This window comes from Felis catus, chromosome B2, assembly GCF_018350175.1.
Source record: "Felis catus isolate Fca126 chromosome B2, F.catus_Fca126_mat1.0, whole genome shotgun sequence".
NCBI lineage: Eukaryota > Metazoa > Chordata > Mammalia > Carnivora > Felidae > Felis > Felis catus.
The window spans coordinates 50174848-50199613 of NC_058372.1; the positions used below are offsets into that span (position 1 = coordinate 50174848).

General features: G+C 42.7%; 1 protein-coding gene and 1 long non-coding RNA gene across 2 annotated transcripts in view; one reads left to right on the forward strand and one right to left on the reverse strand.

The window, feature by feature from the left end:
- Window positions 1–17494, reverse strand: part of LOC109499705 — a 64507-nt gene extending 47013 nt beyond the window's left edge. The window contains exon 1 of the long non-coding RNA XR_006597832.1: window positions 17305–17494. This is a non-coding gene — a long non-coding RNA (uncharacterized LOC109499705). The remainder of the gene's footprint in view (window positions 1–17304) is intronic.
- Window positions 17495–17630: 136 nt separating this feature from the next.
- On the forward strand, window positions 17631–22401 carry LOC123385396 (heterogeneous nuclear ribonucleoprotein A/B-like). The gene is made up of 3 exons (XM_045057647.1): window positions 17631–17861; window positions 20072–20229; window positions 22286–22401. Exons 1-3 carry the CDS (start codon window positions 17781–17783, stop codon window positions 22299–22301), a joined length of 255 nt encoding a protein of 84 aa, XP_044913582.1. The 5' UTR covers window positions 17631–17780; the 3' UTR covers window positions 22302–22401.
- The last annotated feature ends 2365 nt before the right edge of the window (window positions 22402–24766 follow it).

Here is a 24766-nt window from a genome sequence, read left to right on the forward strand (position 1 = left end):
ATTCTGTGAGCCCCATCCCTAGAATTCCAGTTTCAGAGGGTGTGGGGCAGGCCTGACGATTTGCATTTTCTAACAAGTTCCCAAGTGAAGCTGATGCTGCAGGTCTGGGAGGCATCATACTTTGAAGAACATATTTAGATTTTAAAATACAGCTCCGAGAGAGCTTGGCCAGGTGACATAAAACCTTGGTAGCACTCTGCCCTAGTTCTAGAAATTAAGTCTCCTTCCCACCACAGCAGAGATACAGGCTACAGTTTGAGGTGCAACCTGGGCAATGGTAGGAAGGGGAGGCCCCTGCTGTCCCACAGGTGAGTGCACTGGTGAATCAGGTACAGGACTACAGCCACAAGTCCATGAGAGCTAGGATCAGCAAATGCTTATGCAGTAGGAAAACAGTTTTGAAATATGAATTTGGGTGTTTTGTTTTCCTGTTCTGATAATTTCTATTACTCCCAGGAACTTCCCCTCCCTAGTCTTCTCACCCCACCCCCACCCCCCTGTTCTAGGCAACAAGTTAGAAGTGTTCTACTCTCATTGCCCCCAAGGAATGATGTAATACAAGAAAGAAGTCTGTTTCCTGGCTTTTGTGTATCTAGGTACATAAGCAAGCCAGTGCAGGTGCACAGGACACGGTGCTCAGAATGGCCTGGCACTTGGGTTTAATGCTCTGCAGTGGCTGTTTTGTAATTCTTAACAGCTTTAACTTTGGATGAATGATTCATAAAGATGGGTGCTACAGGGGCGCCTGGGTGGGGCAGTCGGTTAAGCGTCCGACTTCAGCCAGGTCACGCTCTCGCGGTCCGTGAGTTCAAGCCCCGCGTCAGGCTCTGGGCTGATGGCTCAGAGCCTGGAGCCTGTTTCCGATTCTGTGTCTCCCTCTCTCTCTGCCCCTCCCCCGTTCATGCTCTGTCTCTGTCTGTCCCAAAAATAAATAAACGTTGAAAAAAAAAATTAAAAAAAAAAAAAAAGATGGGTGCCACAGGGCAATGGAGCATGCACCTGGGGTTTGGAGCTTTGGCTCACATGTAATCCTGCTTCCAGCTGTCTCCTAGGTTGAGTTCCCCACCACTCACTCCCTGGTCCCCTGGTACCATAGCTGGCACTGCTTGGTTTCCTTCCATACCTGGCATGGGCCTGAGTACAGGTGCAGAGAGGAGGAGAGAGTATCAGGCCCTGGTGCACACATCTCATGGCATCTGAAAGTGAGAATCAAGGCAGATGCATTTGGCCTCAGGTGGTGGGTTCCACAGCCATTGGGTGGGCAATTCAGTGTGGTTTCTGGTCCACCCCCAGACCAGGCATGGGGGCATATGTATGTATGTGTGTATGGCACGTATGTGTGGCATAAGGATTGCAATTCCTTTGGGATCATCTGTCTGCTGTGGGTTGGTGCTGTGGGCCCATGGGAGGGGGAGGTTTACTTTCCCCACGCCCACCCAGCTTTATGTTTTTATCTTGCATTGGGTCCAGCAAATGATGTAGGCAGCCAGCGCATGGGCTTTGAAATAGGCCCCAGACATCTTTGGACCCCAGAATATTTGAGATGTGGTGAAGGCCATCGATAGCCCCATGGAGGTTTTCACTTACTTTCCCTAGCATTGTGTGGGAAGAGAAGACCCATCCTTTGTACCTCAAAGTAGTAAAGAATTGAGCTGAGAGCAAGCTGGAGCTGGAGGACTTGGGTCAAGGATGACTTAGCAGTGACCCACATAGTCCAAAAGACAAGCAGGAGCAGGTGAAGTTCAGGGGATGCCAGCAAGGATAGATAGTGACCTAGACTAGGGGTGCGTGTTGTGTGTGTGTATAAATCCCACACTGACAAGTGGGATCAGATGAGATGGAGGTTTGAAGTAGAAAAGAAGTGGCTTACAAAAAAAAAATTAAGTATTTTGCATTCCTGAATTTGCAGATTGATGTTTATATATACTATACTTGCCCCCAAAATGGGAAAAGGAATTTGCAGAGGCATGGAGTTAAGACCATGCAAGGAAATAAGTCCCTTACAAGGCTGAGAGCTGGGACAGACTGGTCAGGCCTGGCAAGAAACTGCCATTCAGAGACTCTAAGAAGAGAACTCTGAAAGTTGCCTACAACAGCCAAATTGTCCAGGGTCAAGAAGCATAAGGACTGAGGCTGGTCAGAGGAAGCCCACCTAAAAAGCGGTATCAAGGCAAAGCTTCCTTGTAAGAGAGCTGTTTAAATTGCCCATTGAAATATTTTGTTCTCTTATGGACACATGTTCCTCATGCACTTTGAGAGAACACTTTCTTCAAAGCAACTTAGTTAAAGTGGTGGGGTGGAGGGAATGCTGGTGGCTAGTGGCACTGTCTGGGTGCAAGGGAAGAACAATAGTTGATGAAAATTAGCAGGAACTGAGTCTCAGAAAGACTGAAAAGAGCAAAGTAATTGAGAAGCCTGATTTCTTTATTGCGAAGGTATTTTTGGATGTTTCTTTTTTTTAAACTGATCTCTTCTAGTTTTTCTCTGACAAACACGATTTACTTGAGCAGTTTTACAAGTGGGGAATCCTCTAAAATGAAACAAAATTTGGAGACTCACAATACTTGTGGGAAAGATGCATTTATGATTCTAATCTGCATTTCTCTGCATTTGGGAGGAGAGGAGGAATAAAGGAAGAAAAAAAACCCAAATGGATAGTTTTATTCTCCTTTCTATTAGCTAAATCCATACATAAAAACCAGAAAGGAGTGGAGACAAGGAGGTCCCCCCCACAGGGGACGCCAGGTCTTTAGAGGACAAAAGTGCACCCATAGGAGTCTTTCTCAAGGAGCTACCTAAGAATCATAGCTGACTTGGAGGATATACCACAGCAGGTTACTGGGCCTCTGGGACTGTGCTGGTGGGGGCAAGGAATGGATTCTGTGGCTAAACTAGTCCCATGTCAACAAAAATTCTTGTACAACCAAAGATGTTCCAGGTTGCAGTAAATAATACAAAGCTCATATAAAACCAAAACCAACACTGTCAAAAGAATATGAATAATTCCCTGGAGCCCCTTGGAACTGGATTTGATTTATGAAAGCTTTTTTTAAGGTATTATTTTTAAGTAGTCTCTACTCCTAATGTAGGACTCAAACTCACAACCCCAAGATCAAGAGTCTCAGGTCTGGGGCGCCTGGGTGGCGCAGTCGGTTAAGCATCCGACTTCAGCCAGGTCACGATCTCGCGGTCCGTGAGTTCGAGCCCCGCGTCGGGCTCTGGGCTGATGGCTCAGAGCCTGGAGCCTGTTTCTGATTCTGTGTCTCCCTCTCTCTCTGCCCCTCCCCCATTCATGCTCTGTCTCTCTCTGTCCCAAAAATAAATAAACGTTGGAAAAAAAAAAAAAAAAAAAAGAGTCTCAGGTCTACTGACTGAGCCAGCCAGGAATTCCCGCCCCCACCACTTTTTTTTTTTTTTTCAAAGATTTTATTTGGAAGGTTTTAATTTGTCCATTCGATGCCAAATCTGCCATAAGAGAGACCTCCTGATATGGATGCAATTCATACCAGTGATAAACCAGGACAGAAAAAAAGCATTCAAAAAGTCAAAGCACGCAGAGGGAACAAAAAGGAAGCAGAGAAAAAGCAGATGCAGAGAGAAATAGCATTCAATAACTCAGAGCAGGTAACTGATTCGTTCTTATGGAATCAGTGAAAAAACGTTCTGCAGAAGGGGGCCAAGTCCCTGATACATTTAAAAGAGCACGCATCCCGCTTGGCTAGCTGCCCTTCTCCATGGTGTGGCCTCTGTTAAGAGAATTGGATCCTGGTTCTCAGAAGCTTGTGTTTCTTTTCTGTCAGGGATCCTGTTTAGCTCACGATGGGAATTTTGTCCCTGTCAGCATCAGTTTTCAAAATTCCTCACACTGACACAAAATTAAAAGGGAGGCAGAGTCCCTTTGGGATGTTTTATATCATGAATCATCAGTCCCTTCCTGACTCTCCTGGGAATCCCATCCACACACAGAGGTCCCATTGACTCCTGTGGTCCCTGTCAAAGCCAAATTCAAGAATGGAAAAGATGAGCTGGAGTTGATTTCATGTTGGACTCATCAGCTGAGTTCTGTCACGGGCAGGGGTCACAGCAGCTTAAGATTAAAGAGCCTGCTATTCAAATACTTGGAGGTTTCTAGCATTCTGATTGTAAATGGATCCCATAATTTACATGCGGACTATTTAGAAAGAGATGAATGAACAACAGAGCTCTGCACTGTTCTTTTTAAACATACAGTTCGGCCTGTTTGGGTGGTAGCTAGATTGTAAATATGTGCCACTGAAGGAAGTGCTTTCCCAGTTTTGTCTTATTTCATTTTAATCCTAGAACAGGCAAGGGAGGAACAAGGTTTAAGAAAGTACATTCAACTTATACAATCCAAAGCCTTTCCAGAGACACAGAAACTTTAGGTTTTTGAAATAGTTAATTGATTTAAAGATTAAACAAGAAAACATTTTTTTTTTATTATTTAGTTTAGATCCTCTCTGCACAGGATTGCATACTCTCCCAGGAAGAGAATAGAGGAAAACTGACCATGGCGTAGATATCAGAGATTTGTCATTGGAAACATGAGGATTTCTGTGCTATTTTTAAGTAAATCATATGACTTTGATTTGTTCACTCATGCATTCATTCATTCATTCATTCATCCATCCATTGTGTTTATTCAATGAACATCTGTTAAGTCCCTTCCATGTATGAGGCACTGTGCTAGGCACAGGGTGAATAACATGAAATCAGATAGATTCCAGGGTTCCATGTAAAATGCAATAAGATGGAGAACCTAACCTTGTCCCTCCCACTGAGTGCAGCTATAAAACCTGACAGAACACATGGAGCCAGTATGTAGTAGGAAAAGTAAATAGTAGCAGGTAGCTTGGGGAAAAGATGGGAATCTGAAGTACCACTCAGCTGGTGGTGAGCTTACCACTTTTCTCCCTCTGATACCCCTGGCCTAGATTCAAGGCGGCCTAAAACCTAGAGGTGAGCCTTGGCAAGGAAAGAGAGAGCTGCAGGAAAGGCCCTTTTGTTTTGACATGAGCAGTGGGAAAAGGATCTCCCAACATTCAGAGCAATGGAAGAAATTTCCCATTTCTTTTCTTCCTTTTTCTTTTCCTTAATCTCTCAAAGGCCCCAGCCTGTGATTAAAACTCTGAGGAAGGTTCCTTTCTCTCTGATTGCAAGAACTGTGGCCCAAGAAGAGTGCTGCTTTCTTCCCCTCTCTGTCTTCCTGCCTCTTGGCCGCTAAAATGAAGAGTCTGACTCTATTTTTGATGTTTGACTGCTAACAGCATTCAAGTCTCACCACTCCCCCTTCCCTTTCTGCCCCACATCTGGGCAAAGAGGCGAGAAGGCTCAGTTGCTCCTTTATCACCAGTGGGAACTTCAAACCATGGAGCTCCAACCTGCATGCAGGGACGTTCGCCCCAGCTGCACCCCTTGGCCATGAGAAACACCAAGCCTGTCCCCATTCCTGGCTCTTTCAAGCCATTTTCAGACCAGCTTGGGAGCCTTCTGCTCTCTCCAGAAAGTTCCATGATATAATAACCCTTTCCATGCTTCCTTACTGCATGTATGGCATCATTGATCTTAATTCCCAAATAAAAAATTCTTTTTGGCACAGCGCAGAGTGGGGGAGGTTCATCCCATTTTTGCTGAATGAAAACATCCTCAGATATGGGCACTTATAGGAAATGCACAGCAGGTGAGGACCAAAAAGGGACACTTCAGGGAACCAGAAAGCACCAGGGATATCTCAGAGACGAGGCAGCTGGGGGAAGTGGTCAAATCGTTTAAGAACTTGGGCTTATTCCCAGGCTGTGCATGCATTTGACCGTAACGAGTGTATGCATCCTAGACTTGAAATGAACCATGAGAGCAATCACTGCCCAGGTGGTCAGACTGGCCACTAGGTGGCATACACATCAGATGGATCCCAACAGCACTGCAAAGGCTTTGAAAACATCTGACTTTGAAACCACAACCCACAGAAGGTTGGTCAGAACTTGCAGTCTAAAACCAACTGGGTTGAGGGGCACATGGGTGGCTCAGCTGGTTGGATGTCTGACTTCAGCTCAGGTCATGATCTCACAGTTCATGGGTTTGAGCCCACATCAGGCTCTGTGCTAACAGCTCAGAGCCTGGAGCCTGCTTCAGATTCTGTGTCTCTCTCTCTCTCTCTGCCCACCCCACCCCCCCACTTGCACTCTGTCTCTCAAAAATAAATAAACATTTAAAAAAGGTATTTAAAACCAACTGGGGTGAGGCAAGGGAATTAAAAGTGAAAATGAACTATTGGGACCTCATCAAGATAAAAAGCTTCTGCACTGCAAAGGAAACAATCAACAAAACTAAAAGGCAACAGATGGAATAGGAAAAGATATTTGCAAATGACATACAGATAAAGGGCTAGTATCCAAAATCTATAAAGAACTCACCAAACTCCACACACAAAAAAACAAATAATCCAGTGAAGAAATGGGCAGAAGACATGAATAGACACTTTTCTAAAGAAGACATCCAGATGGCCAACAGACACATGAAAAGATGCTCAACGTCACTCCTCATCAGGGAAATACAAATCAAAACCACACTGCGATACCACCTCACACCCGTCAGAGTGGCTATAGATGCTGGAGAGGATGTGGAGAAATGGGAACCCTCTCGCACTGTTGGTGGGAATGCAAACTGGTGCAGCTGCTCCGGAAAACAATGTGGAGCTTCCTCAAAAAATTAAAAATGGATCTACCCCAGCAATAGCACTGCTAGGAATTTACCCAAGGGATACAGGAGTGCTGATGTACAGGGGCACTTGTACCCCAATGTTTATAGCAGCACTTTCAACAATAGCCAAATTATGGAAAGAGCCTAAATGTCCATCAACTGACAATTGGATAAAGAAGATGTGGTTTATATATACAATGGAATACTACTTGGCAATGAGAAAGAATGAAATCTGGCCATTTGTAGCAACGTGGATGGAACTGGAAAGTGTTATGCTAAGTGAAATAGTCAGGCAGAGAAAGACAGATACCACATGTTTTCACTCATATGTGGATCCTGAGAAACTCAACAGAAGACCAGGGGGGAGGAGAAGGGGGGGAAGTTACAGAGAGGGAAGGAGGCAAATCATAAGAGACTCTTAAATACTGAGAATAAACTGAGGGTTGATGGGGGTGGGGGGGAGGGGAAAGTGGGTGATGGGCATTGAGGAGGGAACCTGTTGGGATGAGCACTGGGTGTTGTATGGAAACCAATTTGACAATAAATTTCATATTAAAAAAATAAAATAAAACCAGTTGGGTTGATTGCCTGCTGAAACAAAGAATGTCAACATTCCACAGGACCTAAATAAGACCCAGAGTCTAATAAAATAATCTCCAAAATATCTAGGATACAACCCAAAATTATGCAGCATGCCAAGAACTAGGAAAATCTAAGCTCTAATAAGTAGAGTTGCTTACAAGAAGTACACAATCTAGTGCAGGAGACAGAATCATAAATGGATAATGACATAACCTTTAGCACCTATGCTGTAAGAGATATGGATAGGAAAATGTGGAAGCATAGAAGTATATCTAACCCAATCTGAGGAGTGGAGAATCAGGAAGTTGGGATCAGTTTCCTAAGAACAGATATTGTAAAGTCTGAAACATTAAGTATACAAAGAGAAGTTAGGTGAAGAAGTAGAAAGTATTCACACCTAAGTAAGGGGCAGGAAGAACAAAGACAGATGGACAGGTGGGCATGGAGAACTACAAACAGTTCTACTTTGTTGGGGCACTAGCTTCCAGGCACGGGGAGAGAAAAGGATGGTGGAATGTCCAGGACCAGGCCATGGAAGGCTTCAAATACCATCATATATCACATTTAACCCTATCTCTCATCCTATCTGTTCTCAGTTCTGTCAACATTAACACATTAACAACATAAACACAGTCGTCATAATGAAATCATGGAAATCATGACCATTACCCTCTGGGTCTTGACTTCTTGTGGTCAAAACTATTGTTGTGCACCAATGATATGTCTGGCCATCCGTTTGCCAGCCTCCCTTAAAATTAGGTTGGCTGTATTACCAATTCTGCTTAATGGGTGTAAGTGAAAGTGACACATGAAACACTCAGGGCTGATATCTAAACTATCCAGGTGCCTTTCCTGAACTCTCCCCCCTTTCATGTAGATCTTAGAGGCCATGTGTTTGAGGGCCATGCAACAAGATGGAAGGAACTTGGGTCACTGGTCATCACTTGGAGGAGAGCCACTTCAGGAACATTCAAAAAGGGGTTTGCACAAGGGAACAATAAGCTTTTCTTGTGTGAAGCCACTGAGATTTCATAGTTTATTAGTGCATCATAGTCCAGCCTCACTAATACAGTTTCTCCATCTCTTTATCAAGAGCATGAGAAACCTCCTTCCAAAGCCTCTCCCAGCTCCATAAATCTAACTTTATCTAGAGAAGGTTCTTGTCTAGTCATCTGGCTGCTTCCTATTGCTTTGGCCAAATTTCTTGGGATCAGTCCTGCCTATGTTCTTCCTCTGTAGGACACTTCCATATATTACCTTGGAGAAGGGCCATCATGTCAGAGACAGTCAGGATCGGATTCTCAAAGCTCACCTAGAGTAACTTACTTCCTAGTACCTAACTCACCTTTCCAATAGCCCTGCTATGTGGTGATCTCAGGTCTGGTTGAAAACTTTCAGCCACTGGAATTCACTACTCTGACTATACAAAAATTCTTCCTCCCTCTACATTTTAAATAAGAAATACACTGCCCATAATTCATAATCCCCTTGGATTGTACTTAATATACTCACTTAATTTTTCAAATGAATGAGTAGTAACTCCATTCAAATGAATGAGCTATAATTCCATTTGGGACATCTGAACCTTTTCCTGACCTCCTCCCATTATGGCAATACATCTTTTTTTTCTCTACACAATGAACTATTTCTTTGGTGAACTTGTATGGCCTGTGTGTGACAGTGCAGAAATTATCCCTATATTCATCAACTCCGTGCACCCACAAGTAGAGAGATCTTTGAGAGGATCTTGTCTGTAATGTCACAGACCAGATCTGATATGCAGTAGCAGTTTTGCAGTTCAAATCTTGGGAAGCTCTAAGTCTAAGTCTACCTATATGTCTATGTGGTATCTCTGAAACCATGAATATCTATTAACAAGTCAACACAACTAAACAAGAAAACAGAAATGAACATCCTCATCTGGCTGGAACATCTCTCTACAGAGTGGGAGAAAACATTTGCAAACCACATATATGAATATATAAGGAATTCTCAAATCACAACAGTAAAAAAATAAATAATACAAGTAGAAAATGGATAAAAGACATGAAAAGACATTTTGCCAAATGGTAGCACATAAGCACATGAAAAGACAGTCAACATCACTCACCTTAGGGAAATGCAAATTAAAATCACACCATGACAGCACTATACATCTATCAGAAAGGCTAAAATATAAAAGAGAGACAAGGCACCAATGCTGGGGTGCCTACGTAGCTCAGTTGGTTGAGCGTCCGACTTCGGCTCAGGTCATGATCTCGCAGTTCGTGGGTTCAAGCCCCGTGTCGGGCTCTGTGCTGACAGCTCAGAGCCTGGAGCCCGCTTCGGATTTTGTGTCTCCCTCTCTCTCTACCCCTCCCCCACTTGCGCGCTGTCTCTCTCTGTTTCTCAAAAATGAATAAATGTAAAAAAAATTTTTTTTTAATTAAAAAAAAAAGAGAGAGAATGCTAAATGCTGGCAAGGATGCAGAGAAATTGGATTGCTCATACACTGCTGGTAGGAGTATAAAATGGGATGGCCACTCCAAAAAATAGCTCAGCATTTTTTTAAAAGCCAAACATACACCTATCATACAATCCAACAATTCTACTCCTGGGCGTTTTCCTCAGAGAAGTGACAATATGTGTTCACATAATAATATGTAGATGAAGTCTTATATCAGTTTATTACTAACTTTCAGCCAAAACCTGAAAGCAATCCAGATGGTTGAACAAAGTATGGTACGTCCATACCATGTACTGTCACTCGGGAATACAAAGGAACTAGCTAGGGATACAGGCAACAACCAGGATCAATCTCCAGATAATTACACTGAGTGAAAAAAACTAATCCCCAAAGGTTACATATATATGATTCCATTTATATAATATTCTTAAAATAACAAAAGTATAGAAATGGAGTACAGATTAGTGGCTGCCAGAAGTTACAAGCGGTTAGAGTGGGCAGGGAAGTGGGTGTGATAATAAAAGACAACATGAGGGAGGGATCCTTGTTGTGATGAATGTTCTCTGTGCCTTGGCTATATCAATGTCAATACCTGGTTGTGATATTTTATTATAGTTGTGGAAAATGTTACCATAAGCGGAAACTGAGTAAAGAATACAAGGAATCTCTGTATTATTTCTTACAGGTGCATATAAATCTAAAATTATTTATAATTATAAAAAGATTAGACTGAAAAAAAAAACATTTCCCATTTCCGGGTTGCAGCCCATACCGGCTAAATTACAATAGCTAGAGATGGGAGCCAGGCATTGGTAATTTTTAAAGATGCCCAGGTGGTTCCCATGGGCAGCATTTTTGAAAACCACTGAATTAAACATCTCAGAAGCCTCTAAGGAAATATTTAAGAAAAATGAGGAAAAAAACGTTTTCTTGAAGTTCTGTCTGTAGGTACATCTTTGCAAAAGGGAACTACAGAGAAGCATCCTGTAACATTCTGGCCACAGGCCCAGGCAATATGAGGGAGAAGTCTTGACCATTACTTTTCTTAAGAAAGAGAGTAAGTGGGGGTGAGTGCAGAGAATCTTAAGCAGGCTCCACGTTGAGCACGGAGCCTGATGCAGGGCTCAATCCCACGACCTTGGGATCATGACCTGAGCCAAAATCAGATGCTCAATCAACTGGGCCATCCAGGAGCCCCAGCCTTGGCCATTTCTTATTCATCTGGCAGGCTGCTGGGGCCTTGAAGCTTCACTAATTGAACTTAAGCTTAACAGCCAGCCAACATGATCAACCACTTTGCTCACTGAAATCATTTACCAAAAATTTTTAAAAGTCATTTCATAGGGCACCTGGGTGACTGTTGGTTGAGCATCTAACTCTTGATTTTGGCTCAGGTCATGATCCCACAGTCGTGGGACTGAGCCCCACATCCAGCTCCATGCTCTCTCTCTCTCCCCACCCCCCCCCCAACTCATGCTCTTTCTGTCTCTCTAAAAAAAATAAAAAGTCATTTCATAAATAATGGAACTTCTTTCTCTCCAACTTCATCCCAATAATCTTCATTAAATCTAACCTGGTGGTGAGATACACAAATGCTACTAAGTGTTCCAGAGCCTGCCTAAGGTAATACAGGTGTGTTGTTATTTTTTTAAATGTTCCTTTATTTCTGAGAGAGAGAGAGAGAGAGAGAGAGAGAGAGAGAGAGAGAGAGAGAGAGAGAGGGAGAGAGAGAATATCTCAAGCAGGCTCCAGGCTTTTCAGTTCAGAGCCTGACATGAGGCTGGAACTCACAAACTGTGAGATCATGACCTGAGCCAAAATCAAAAGTTAGATTCTTAACTGACTCAGCCACCCAGGCACCAGGTGTGTTGTTATTTTTAAAGTAACATTCTATCCACACCTGATTTTAATTTCAGCTCTTTTAATATTCATTGTCATTCTTTCCAAGAAATTTGTTGGAGATACTACTCCAACTAAACTTGCAATAGCAATTTGCCTCTTAGACTGAACTGTAAGGACAGAGAAAGGGACTGAATCTTTCCTCTCATTAAATTTGGACCCAATTTCACCTTTACAGTCAGCTTCACTGCCCTGCTGAGAGGATTTTTAGAATGCTCCTCAATTGCATGTCTTCAAGTATTATCATGCCCTATTTTTCAGCCTACACCTTCTCTTAGGTCTTTTTCTTTTAAATTAAAAACACTGTTTAAGCAACATTAATGTAATGAGAAAAACTAGCCTTATCAGACAAGATAATCTGCTTTTCCTCAAAGATGCCGTTTTTATTGCATTAAGCGTTGTCTGCTCAAAGAGATCTAAGGAAGCTGAATGGATTAACCCTGTGTGTATATCAAGTCCTCTTTCTCATCAACCCAATTTTCTATTTTGATTTTTACACTTCAAGTATCACAAACAGTAGTAGCTCCATAGGGACTAACAGAATAGGAAAAATTGAGCTATCTTTAATTTTTGCTTTTTTAAAAAATTTATTTCTAAGAAATCTCTTTTGGAGGGGTGCCTGGGTGGCTCAATTGGTTGAGCATCCAACTCTTGATTTCAGCTCAGGTCATGATCCCAGGGTTGTAGGACTGAGCCCCATGTTGGGGTCTGCACTGAGAGTAGGGCCTTTGAGCTTCTCTCCCTTTCTTCCTCTGCCCCTATCTCTCTCTCTAAAGTGAAGAAGGAGAAGGAGGTACAAAATTGGTAAACCCCTAGGCAGTTTGATCAAAAACAAAAAGGAAAGCACCCAAATAAACAAAATCAAGAATGAAGGAGGAGCGGTCACAACCAACACATCAGAAATACAAACAATAACAAGAGAATATTATAAGCAATTATATGCCAATAAAATGGGCAATCTGGAAGAAATGTAAAAATTCCCAGAAACACAAACTACCAAAATTGAAACAGGAAGAAATAGAAAATTTGAACAGACCCATAACCCATAAAGAAATCGAATTAGTAATCAAAAATCTTCCAAAAAAACAAGAGTCCAGGGCCAGATGGCTTTCCAGGGGAATTCTACCAAACATTTAAGGAAGAGTTAACACCTATTCTCTTGAAGCTGTTCCAAAAAATAGAAACGGAAGGAAAACTTCCAAACTCTTACTAGGAAGCCAGCATTACCTTGATTCCAAAACCAGACAAAGACACACTAAAAAGGAGAACTATAGACTAATTTCCCTGATGAACATGGATGCAAAAATCCTCAACAAGATACTAGCCTACCAGATCCAACAATACATTAAAAGAATTATTCACCACGACCAAGTGGAATTTATACCTGGGATGCAGGCCTGGTTCAATATCCACAAAACAATCAATGTGATTCATCACATCAATAAAAGACAGGACAAGAACCACATGATCCTCTCAATAGATGCAGAGAAAGCATTTGACAAAATACAGCATCCTTTCTTGATAAAAACCCTCAAGAAAGTAGGGATAGAAGGATCATGTCTTGAGATCAAAAAAGCCATATATGAAAGACCCAACGCTAATATCATCAATGGAGAAAAACTGAGAGCTTTCCCGCTAGGATCAGGAACAAGACAGGGATGTCCACTCTTGCCACTGTTATTCAACATAGGATTGGAAGCCTTAGCCTCAGCAATCAGACAACATAAAGGCATAAAAGTCATCCAAATCGTCCAGGAGAAGGTCAAACTTTTTTCACTCTTCACAGATGATATGATACTCTATATGGAAAACCCAAAAGATTCCATCAAAAAACTGCTAGAACTGATCCATGAATTCAGCAAAGTCACAGGATATAAAATCAATGCACAGAAATCAGTTGCATTCCTATACACCAACAAGAAGCAACAGAAAGAGAAATCAAGGAATTGATCCCATTTACAATTGCACCAAAACCCATAAAATACCTAGGAATAAATCTAACCAAAGAGGTGAAAAACCTATACACTGAAAACTATAGAAAGCTTATGAAAGAAATTGAAGAAGACACAAAAAAATGGGAAAAGATTCCATGCTCCTGGATAGGAAGAACAAATATTGTTAAAATGTGAGTACTACCCAAAGCAATCTACATATTCAGTGCAATCCCTATCAAAATAACACCAGAATTCTTCACAGAATCTTCACAGAATTCTTCACAATCCTAAAATTTGTATGGAACCAGAAAAGACCCCGAATAGCCAAAGCAATCTTGAAAAAGAAAACCAAAGCTGGAGACATCACAATCCCGGACTCCAAGCTGTATTACAAAAGCTGTAATCATCAAGACAATATGATAACTGGCACAAGAACAGACACTCAGATCAATGGAACAGAACGGAGAACCCAGAAATGGACCCACAAACAGATGGTCAACTAATCTTTGACAAAGCAGGAAAGACTAATAGAATAAAGGCAGTCTCTCCAGCAAATGGTGCTCCTGGGAAAACTGGAAAGCTTCTGCACAGTGAAGGAAACAATCAGCAAAACTAAAAGGAAACCGATGGAATGGGAGAAGATGTTTGCAAATGACCTATCAGATAAAGGGTTAGTATCCAAAATCTTTAAAGAACTTTTTGAACTCAACACCCAAACAACAAATAATCCAGTGAAGAAATGGGCAAAAGACATGAATAGACACTTCTCCAAAGAAGACATCCAGATGGCCAACGGACACATGAAAAAAAATGCTCAACATCACTTATCATCAGGGAAATACAAATCAAAACCACAATGAGATACCACCTCACACCTGTCAGAAGGGCTACAATTACAATTAACAACAGTTGGCCAAGGATACAGAGAAAGAGGATCTCTTTTGCATTGCTGGTGGGAATGCAAACTGGTGCAGCCACTCTGGAAAACAGTATGGAGATTCCTCAAAAAATCAAAAATAGAACTACTCTACGACCCAGGAATTGCACTACTAGGTATTTATCCAAGGGATACAGGTGTGCTGCTTCGAAGGGACACACATGCACCCCCATGTTTATAGCAGCACTATCAACAATAGCCAAAGTATGGAAAGAGCCCAAATGTCTATTGATGGATGAATGGATAAAGATGTAGTATATATATATATACAATTGAGTATTACTCGGCAATCAAAAAGAGTGAAATCTTGCCATTTGCAACTACACGGATGGAACTGGAGGGTATTATGCTAAGTGACATTAGTCAGTCAAACACAAATATCATATGACTTCACTCATATGAGGAATTTAAGATACAAAACAGATGGACACAAGGGAAGGGAACCAAAAATAATATAAAACAGGGAGGGGGACAAAACATAAGAGACTCTTAAATATGGAGAACAAACAGAGGGTTGCTGGAGGGGTTGTGGGAGGGGGGATGGGCTAAATGGGTAAGGGACATTAAGGAATCTACCCCTGAAATCATTGTTGTACCATATGCTAACTAACTTGGATGTAAATTAAAAAATAAATAAATTATTAATAAAAAAGAGGAGGAGGAGAAGGAGAAAGAAGAAAGAAGAAAAAGAAGAAGGGGAAATAAATCTCTTTTGGAAAAATTTCAGTTAGGCACGTATGCTAGTGAATGTATGTAAATCCATTTTGCCATAGAAACAAACATAATTCTTTCACAGTTAAGCAAAACACAAGAGTGAAGAGACATTTCATTCAAGACAGAGGTTCTGCTGGATTTAAGTATACACAGACACATAGCATTAAACTTAGTTGACGACGACCAATGAAAAACAAGCTGTGCACAAAGATTACCTCTCACCCATGAACTAAAGTTTCCACACAGCAACATCTGCAGGCTGCACAGTCCAGATGATTTAAATAGAAGACTCAGAGGCAGGAAACCATACTCCGCCCTGGCTCTTTGTGAACAGAACTTGTTGCAGAACCAATTCACTCTGCTTCAAATTCACAATTCTCCAGGCCCAACTGAGTACCATTCTTTGATTCTCCCAAGGCATGGAGCCCTTTCCCCACCAAGGGTCTTTGCTCAGACTGTTCCTGCTGCCCCCAGTGTGGTTCCGCTGACTCCTTGCCCACTGGCTCCCTTTCAGACTTCATGTTTCAATTAAAATAATATCCCTTCCCATCCCCCTCATTCCAGAGTCAGTTTCTGACTCGGCACCCCGTTTATTTTTGAGTCCTACTCTAGGGCTTGCCCTCTAATAGACAACTATTTGCAAAATGAATAAACGCTTCCTCTGAAAAATTAATAATTAATTAAAGCTTCCTCCTGCTGAAAAAGTAGATATCACAGCATTAAGAGAATTTTAGTGACTAACAAAAAATGACTATGTTTTTTAAACACACATACACACCCATATGATAATCAAACACAAAGAATGTAATGATTATAGCTCAAGCCATTGAGGATCAGAGACTGGAGCATTACTTGGGTAGAATTTTAAGCAGGTGCCACACCCAAGCAGGCTGCGACCCAGATCTGACTACTGTTTCACAATTGTTCCCTCCTCTGAACACTTAATATGCATCTATGAATATGCATTCATCCATTGATAGGTGCAATCTTACCAACCTCTTAAAGTATATTTTAAGCTCTTGGAAACCAAGGACCACTCTTTGAGTAAGAATAGCAAACACTTGAGTATTTCCTGTGTGCTAGTCATAATGTTATGTGCTTTTCTGTATTAATAATATACACGATGGTAGTCATGATTCGAACCCAGGCAGAATGACTGCAGAGCCTACATGCACACTTTCCTTAAACCTGGATCGACACTGCTCAGCTGTTTACATGACCTTTAGCAAGTTGCCTCAGTTTCCTCCTCTGTACAATGGGGGATGATACCGTATTACCTCAGAGGGTTGTTGTGAAGATTAAAGTTGATACCTGTAAAATGCTGGGAAGGTGACTGGCACACAACAGGAAATAATTAAATATTAGCTGTTGTTATTATTATTGTTTATAGGAAAGTCCCCAACCCTGGGAAACCCCTCAGTCCCTTTTTCACACGGGAAGTCCTGCATCCTTGGCAAAAGTTCAGAATGGGTCCAAATGGCAGGCTTAGGACAGGAAGTTGGCCAGTGCCCTGTGGTCACTCTCCACTGCCCCGGCTCTCTCTCAGAGCCCACCTCAAAACTCCCCCTATGTCCTTTAATTGACCTCTCCTCCTCACACACCAACAATATTAAGGCAACTGTACTCCTTAGCCAACAGACTGTAATGCATTAATCGTATACCTTTCTCGTACGTTTTTCTACGTAACCCATCGCCCCGTTTTCCCCATTTACCGTTCAGTTTCATAACCATCCCTGTTTTCTTAAGAGCAAAACTATTTGATGTTTGAGAACTCTGACCAGGCTAAAACAACCCGCCTACCGGAATGAAACGAGGGCATTTGTGCCCCCTGCTGCCTTTTCATCGGAAAGGCAGTTACATTTTGCTTATCGAGGTCTAAACAGAAACCGGTATACCGAAGTTTGAAATTAGATTCACGTTTTCTTTTATGGAATTCCCACCCTTGAATTTCAGTTGTTTGCTTTGCCGTTGCAAAAACGGATTTTTGCTTAATTATACTTTCCTCATGTATCTGCCTTCTTTGAATTGGCCCATGGATGTTCTGCTTTAGGGATTTTAACCGGTTTTTGTCTTACTCTTGCCTGTTTTCACTCCGGTGAAGCCCTGAGACCGGCGCGCAGGAGCGAAAGGCTACCACTTCAGGCGGTGGAAGGTGCACCCGGGCGCCCCAGCGATTTGGGACACACTTTGGTTCCGTCTCCACCTCGGGGCCCTCTGCGGCAGCGTTTGGACACCACACAGTTTTAGAGCGCGCGCCGTTGAGGCCAATTGGACGCCGGCGCACAGTTGAGTGTCAGGTGGGTTCAGCCAATGAGCATGCAGTGTGGCAGAGGTGGGTCCGCCCTCTCCGCCCGCTATTCCTCGCCCTCCCTCCCCACCCCCACCCCCACCCCCACTCCCACCCCGAGTCCCAAGTCCCGGGTCCCGGAACGTGAGCATTAAGTCAAGCGGAGGCTCCGGCAAAGCCACCTTGGTCCGGGCTGGGGCCGGGGCGAGCGAGCGGGCTGCGCGGCGTTCCCGGCGGTTAGGGGAGCGGCCGGGTCCGCCCAGTATGTCGGAAGCAGGTGAGGGCGAGCCTCCCATGGGAACCACCTGCCCGGCAGAGAACCAACACGAGGCTGTCCCCCCGAAGGTGAGTCTCCAGCCGGGACCAGGAGGCCTCCACTAGGAGCCAGAACGGCGCGAGACCGACCAGATAATGGCCCCGGGATGAACCAGAGCAAGAACGAAGAGAACAAGAAGTTAGATGGCCGTGGAGTTGGCGGGAGTTGTTGGGTGGGCTTTGGTGCCATCACGCAGCTGCCTGGCGGAGAGGGTAGGTGGCCAAGGGTAAGGTGTGCGCTCCGACCCGGGACCAAGCTGTGTCAAGGTCTGGGCCCCTCCACATGCTGGAGGGGCCGTTCTCCCTCCCACCCTCCTCCGTCTATCCTTCTCTCCATCCTTCTCCATCCTCCCCTCCAAGTGGGAATGGAGTCACTGTCTAGACTCTCTCAGGAAGGCCAAGTTCCTTGAGAGCCATATGGGCACAGGGGAAGACAGAGATAGATGACTGCACTTTGACAAGAGGGTGTTTAAAAGCCAGTCTCACTTCCAGTTGTGATGAGTGCCCAGGGCCTATCCTCTGGCCAGGTTGCCCTTTCTTTCTTCTTCCCAGCCTGGGGTGCTTTGCTCTTAAGTTTTATTAGTGTCAGTGTGGAGTTGAGATCTCAGTAAGGAGGTAGTGTAGATTTGTTAACGTTTATCAAAGGTAGAATCTTTACAGACAGGATGGGTAGGTGTAGACCTTTCCTGTGGATGGTGGATTTCTTTGTATTCTTTACAATAAAAGCTTTGGGAGGTTCATTTCTTCCTTAACTCATGGATTTCTTGAAGACCTTCAAAACATTCTTCCTTGTAAGACTTCTTGCTGCCATGTGTCTTGCCCTACCATTTCAGAAAATTGTTCGTTGGTGGCCTGAGCTGGGACACCAGCACAAAGGACTCAAAAGACGCTTTGGCCAAATTTGGAGAGGTTGTTGACATGCTATAAAAATGGATCCCAGGGGCGCCTGGGTGGCGCAGTCGGTTAAGCGTCCGACTTCGGCCAGGTCACGATCTTGCGGACGATCTTGCGGTCCGTGAGTTCGAGCCCCGCGTCAGGCTCTGGGCTGATGGCTCAGAGCCTGGAGCCTGTTTCCGATCTGTGTCTCCCTCTCTCTCTGCCCCTCCCCCGTTCATGCTCTGTCTCTCTCTGTCCCAAAAATAAATAAACGTTGAAAAAAAATAAAAATAAAAAAATAAAAATAAAAATGGATCCCAACATTGGAAGATCAAGAGGGTTGGGCTGATCCTCTTTCAAGATGCAGCCAGTGTGGAGAAGGCAAGCTATGTAGTCCATCAAGGGCCCTTGTGTACAGGATTTGATTTCTGAGAGAATAGCATCCCTGGATCATGATCAGTGTGTCTAAGCTATATATGGCCAAGCCCTCTGAGGGAAGCAGAATTTAGGGACTTGTTTCTGTACAGATTTAAGAGGGGAATAAGAGGTATATGGGTTGACGTGGTCCAGGAAGACGATAGTGGATATTTATTATCTGTTTATCTGCTTGTTTGGGACACTGTGCTAAACACTTCACATGTAAGAATTAGAAAAGCATCCAAGGATGCTATAAAATAGATACTATTTAAGTGTCATTTTACAAAGGAAGAGATTAAGGCCCAGAGAAGATTTGGTAACTAAAAGAGATTGCATGTGAGTAGATGGTTAGCACAGTGAGGATTCCGGGACCAGAAGCCCAGCTACAGCCTGTGCTCTTAAGACCTGCAATTTTACCTCTGGAAAAAACAAGGCTTAAATCGGGACTACCAGGACAGGAAGAGAGCATACAGCATGGACAGAGGCTCTAAGGGACTAAGGTCTGATTTGTGTGTGTTTAGGTAAACCTTCTGGATTTCGGGTTTAGAGAAAATTTAGAAGTCAGGCTCAAGGTAGAGTGTGGTGTGTTTGGATGGGATGAACTATTTTGTGTACCGGTGGTGGAGTCTCGTGGCTCAAAGAAAAGGGACTAGCCCAGGGTAATGTTGCTAGGAAATGGCAGTGAGAATTAGAACTGGCATCTGTCTGACCCCTTTTTCAGGAGGTATTGTCCTGGTTTTAGCATTAAAAGCCCCACAGCCCAGGAAACCTGAGTCTCGAGTTTTAGTTAGTCCCTCAACCTGGGAAATCCCTTAGTTCCGGTTTTCACACTGAAAGTCCTGCTTCCCAGAAACCCCTCACTTCTGGTTTTAGCACTCAAAGTCCCCCAATCCCTTCATCCTGGACAAGCCTGGACAGTTGGTCAATCTGCTTCTCTGCGGAAACAGGTCCTAGACCAGAAGGAGCACAGGCTGGATGGCCATAGCATGAACCCCAAAAGTGCCATGACTGTGAAGAAGGATCACGTGAAGAACATCTTTGTTGCGGGTCTGAGCCCCAAAGCTGCAGAGGAGAGGATAGGGAGTACTTTGGCAAGTTTTAGGAGGTGAGTGCCTCCCAAAAGTGTGGTTTATGCTCTCCATCAATCACCTGTGGCTGATTTTTTCCTTCCTTCCTTGGCTGGCTGGAGTTCTGCTCAGCAGGACTTCTTTCTCCTCCTCTGACATTGGGTGTCTTCCCTCCTATGAGTTCCCTTTAGGTTCTGAGTTGGAGGAGGCACCAGCCCTGAGCTTTGTCTGTGTTTCCAGATCAAGGCCATTGAGTTTTCACTGGATCCAGAGTCCAACAAAAGACAGGGCTCTGTTTTCATCACTCTTAAAGAAGAGAAACCTGTGATAAATATTCTAGAAGCAAGGTGTCCAGAGGCTTCCTGCTTCTGAAGAGCTAGTCCTTGGATAATTGGGGACCCAGTGAGGTAATCAGTCATCTCAATTGAACATCGAAAGTATCGTGTCCTGGAAAACTCTTCCCTGGAGTATGATAGGCTTTAGTTTTTGGCAATGAGTGTGGCAGACTGGAGGAAAAGTACCAGACCCAGTGGCCCAAAAAGAGGGGCTGAAAGCAACACTGTCTTTAGCGTCAAATGGATATGGCAGAGATTTTGCACCTTCTGTAGTTGCTGTTGACCACTTTCCTTCTGACCACTGGTGTTGTCAACCACAATTTTCAGTTTACAGTAATGGTTTGTCCATGCACTGTTGCACTGAGAGTGACTGCAGTGTGTTGTAATTATGAATATTACAGTCTGTCTTTGACTTTATTGTGACCATGTTTTCTAAGAAGTCAGGTAATGAAAATGAGAACGATTATAGTACCAACAATCCCATCACCAAAAAAGAAGGCTAATCAACTGTGTTGCTTTAATGACAAATGGAAGGAGACATACAACTGGATCAGGGAGGTAAATAACCAAAACAGAGCATACTGCACAATATGCAGAAAAGAATTGGGGATTAGGCATGGTAGAGAAGGGGATGTGAAAACACATGGAGACTGAATCTCACCAGTTGAGAGTGAGACAGGCGAGTGCCTCCAAACCAATCAAAGTGTTTTTATTCCCCCAAAAGACACCAATGTTCAGTCAAAAATAGCAGCTGCTGAATTAGCTTGGGTATACCACGCAAACAAACATTATCATATGGCTCCCTTGATTGCTCTATGAAACTGAGTAAAGTTACTTTTCCTGACTCAGGGGTTGCAACTAAAATATCCTGCAGGCAAACAAAAGGAGAAATTTTGATAATGGAGGTGTTTGCCCCTTACGGTGTAGAGCTGATTTAGTCATTTCTCCCCAACTGTCATGCTTTCTACAGTCTTCAACTTTAAGCAATGCATCAACCCACGGCAACAAAAAATGTTCCCTCTCATTCTTAGGTGCTTTGACTTAAAAAAATGGATTTCAAATCGTCTTCTTAATTTCTTTCTTTTTCTTTTTTAAGTAGGCTTCATGCCCAGCGTGGAGCCCAATGTGGGGTTTGAACTCAAGAGTTGAGCTGAGATCAAGAATCAGAGGTTTAACCTAATGAGCCACCCAGGTGCCCCATGTCTTCTGGATTTCTATGAGGATTTTAATGAAACTGCTGAAATCATAAAGCTGAAGATTGTTGATATTTTATCCAAATACAAACTAGACATAGCTCATCTATCTGCATATTCATCAAACAGTGCCAATGTAAATTTTGGCAAATCCCATTCAGTCTAGAAGTGTCTCACCAAAGAAAATGAAAAGATCTTACCTGTTCAATGTCTTGCACATCTTGTATACAGCATTGCTAAAAAGAGTTGTGATTTGCTTAAATGTGATATTGAGACTTTCATAATGAAAGTCTGGGTCACTTTTCAGATTCCTCAAAATGTACAGAAGCTCTCAGGGCACCTGGGTGGCTCAGTCAGTTAAGCATGCGACTTGGCTGAGGTCGTTATCTCACAGTTCATGAGTTCAGGCCCCACAGCAGGCTTGCTGCTGTCAGCTCAGAGCCTGCTTTAGATCCTCTGTCTCCCTCTCTCTCTCTGCCCCTCCCATACACACTCTCTCTCTCAAAAATAAATAAACATTTTTTTAAATTGTGCAAAAGCTCTTAATGATATTTTTTACTTTGTAGAAGTGGAAGGAGATAGCCTCATTAGACACGTGACTACAAGATGGATGTCCTTGCTCCAAGCCATAGAAAAGATACTAAACTGTTTGCCTGCCATAAAATCATACTTTCAAAATGTAGGACAAGAAGAATGTCCTTCTTTGATTTGGAAATATATTGAGGATGAGAATGGAGAAACAGGAAACAGACATTTATATGCTGTTTCTCCAAAACTGTTTCATGATCTTTGAAGGGGGAATAAGAAGCTTAGAGAAGGATGAACTGACTGCATCTGAGCGGTTTGATGTTATGTGTAGGTTGAGACAAAAACTCGTATGGTGGAAAAATGATTCATTTTTCAGAAATAAGACTGCTTCAGAACTAAAATTAAAAAACAAAAAAGTCACCAGAAAAGGGCAATCAAGTTAAACGTGACTTTATTTTCTTTACTAAAGCAGCAACTTATTTGGAATCCAACTTCAGTTTTACCAGTTCACATTACCTCTGTGCCTTAAAACCATTTTCCCTGAGAAGGAGATGTTTAACTTATGGTGACATCCAGTGTGCTTCAGAGTGTTTAAAAAGGACAGACATTTTATTTTTATTTATTTATTTATTTATTTATTTATTTATTTATTTATTTATTTATTTATTTATTTTTTATTTACTGTTTATTTTTGAGAGAGAGACAGAACATGAGCAGGGGAGGGGTAGAGAGAGAGGGAGACACAGAATCTGAAGCAGGCTCCAGGCTCTGAGCTGTCAGCACAGAGCCTGACATGGGGCTTGAACCCACAAACCATGCTATCATGACTGGGCCAAAGCCAGACACTCAACCAACTGAGCCACACAGGTGCCCCTAAAAAGGACGGACAGTTTAGACATGGGTAGTCTGTAGGATGAACTTACAGATGCAAAGGACCTGATTAACAAACAGCTGCCTTGTCAAAACAAGCCTGTGGACTATGGACATAAAGTAGGTGGACATTCTTGGAGAAATGGAAACTAATTCCTACAAATTAAAAAACTCACTGTTGCTAGTAAAACCTTAAGTATTCTATGTCCAGACACTTATACTGGGAGATATTCAGCCTAATGTCATCACACTGGACTGATGCAGGGAATCCGTATGATGTGGGCTTGCAGAGAGCCAAGCTGCAAGTCAGAGTGAATTTTACATTTGCCTGTATTCAATTTTTACCCCTACGTAAAAGAAAAGAAGGATGTCCTAAAGGCTGCAAGCAGTTTACAAAAGTATTACTCGAAAAGAAGACAGAAAGAATAAAAATAGTCTACTGCACCATGGGACAGAAAGAAATACGTCACTTTTAATTAAAGGTAGGAAATACCTGTTTAATCATATTATATTCATGTTCTCCTTTTAAATTCTTGCATCATGTATCCTATTTTGATTATATATTTGTATTTAAAATATCCACAGCATGGTGGGAATGCAAACTGGTGCAGCCACTCTAGAAAACAGAATGGAGGTTCCTCAAAAAATTAAAAATAGAACTATCCTATGACCCAGAAATTGAACTACTAGGTATTTATCCAAAGGATACTGGAGTGCTGATTTGAAGGGGCACATGCACCCCAACGTTTATAGCAGCACTAGCTGCTATATAGAAAGAGCCCAAATATCCATTGACTGATGAATGGATAAAGAAGATGTGGTGCGTACACACACACACACACACACACACACACACACACACACTGGAATATTACTTGGCAATCAAAAAGAATGAAATTTTGCCATTTGCAATAACATAGATGGAACTAGAGTCTAAACGAAATAAGTCAGAGAAAGACAAATATATGACTTTACTCGTAAATGGAGTTTAAGAAACAAAACAGATGAACATAGGGGAAGGGAAGGAAAAATAAGATAAAAACAGAGAGGGAGGCAAACCATAAGAGACTCTTAAATACAGAAACTGAGAGTTGCTGAAGAGGGGGTGGGTAGGAGAATGGGCTAAATGGGTGATGGGGATTAAGGAGGGCACTTGTTGGGATGAGCGTATGAGCATACTTATTGTATGTATAAGTGATGAATCACTAAATTCTACTCCTGAAACAATTACTATGCTATATGTTAACTAACTCAGATTTAAATTAAAAATAAAATAAAATATCCACAGCATATTAGCACAGCAGTATATGTCTAATTTAGAAATATACACATATAGGGATGCTTGTTCAAAATTTCTTTTACTCATGAGCAGAGCCCTAAATAATAAGTAACCCTGTGGGATCTGGAGGAAGGGAAGAGTCACGGACCTGAAGCCAGCTTTTAGTTGTTTGCTTAAAAGCCAGTAAGTCCCTTAGGACTTTGGTTTTTATGAATTAATCTTCCAAAGCTAGGGTGCCCATGGAAGAACTGATGCAGACTGAGTTTCAGAACATTTGAAAATGAGGATTAGGCTCAAGATCCACAGAGCACTCACTGAGGGGTAAACATAATATGAGGTCCTGCCTGAGCGGCCAGTCTGTCAGCCAGTC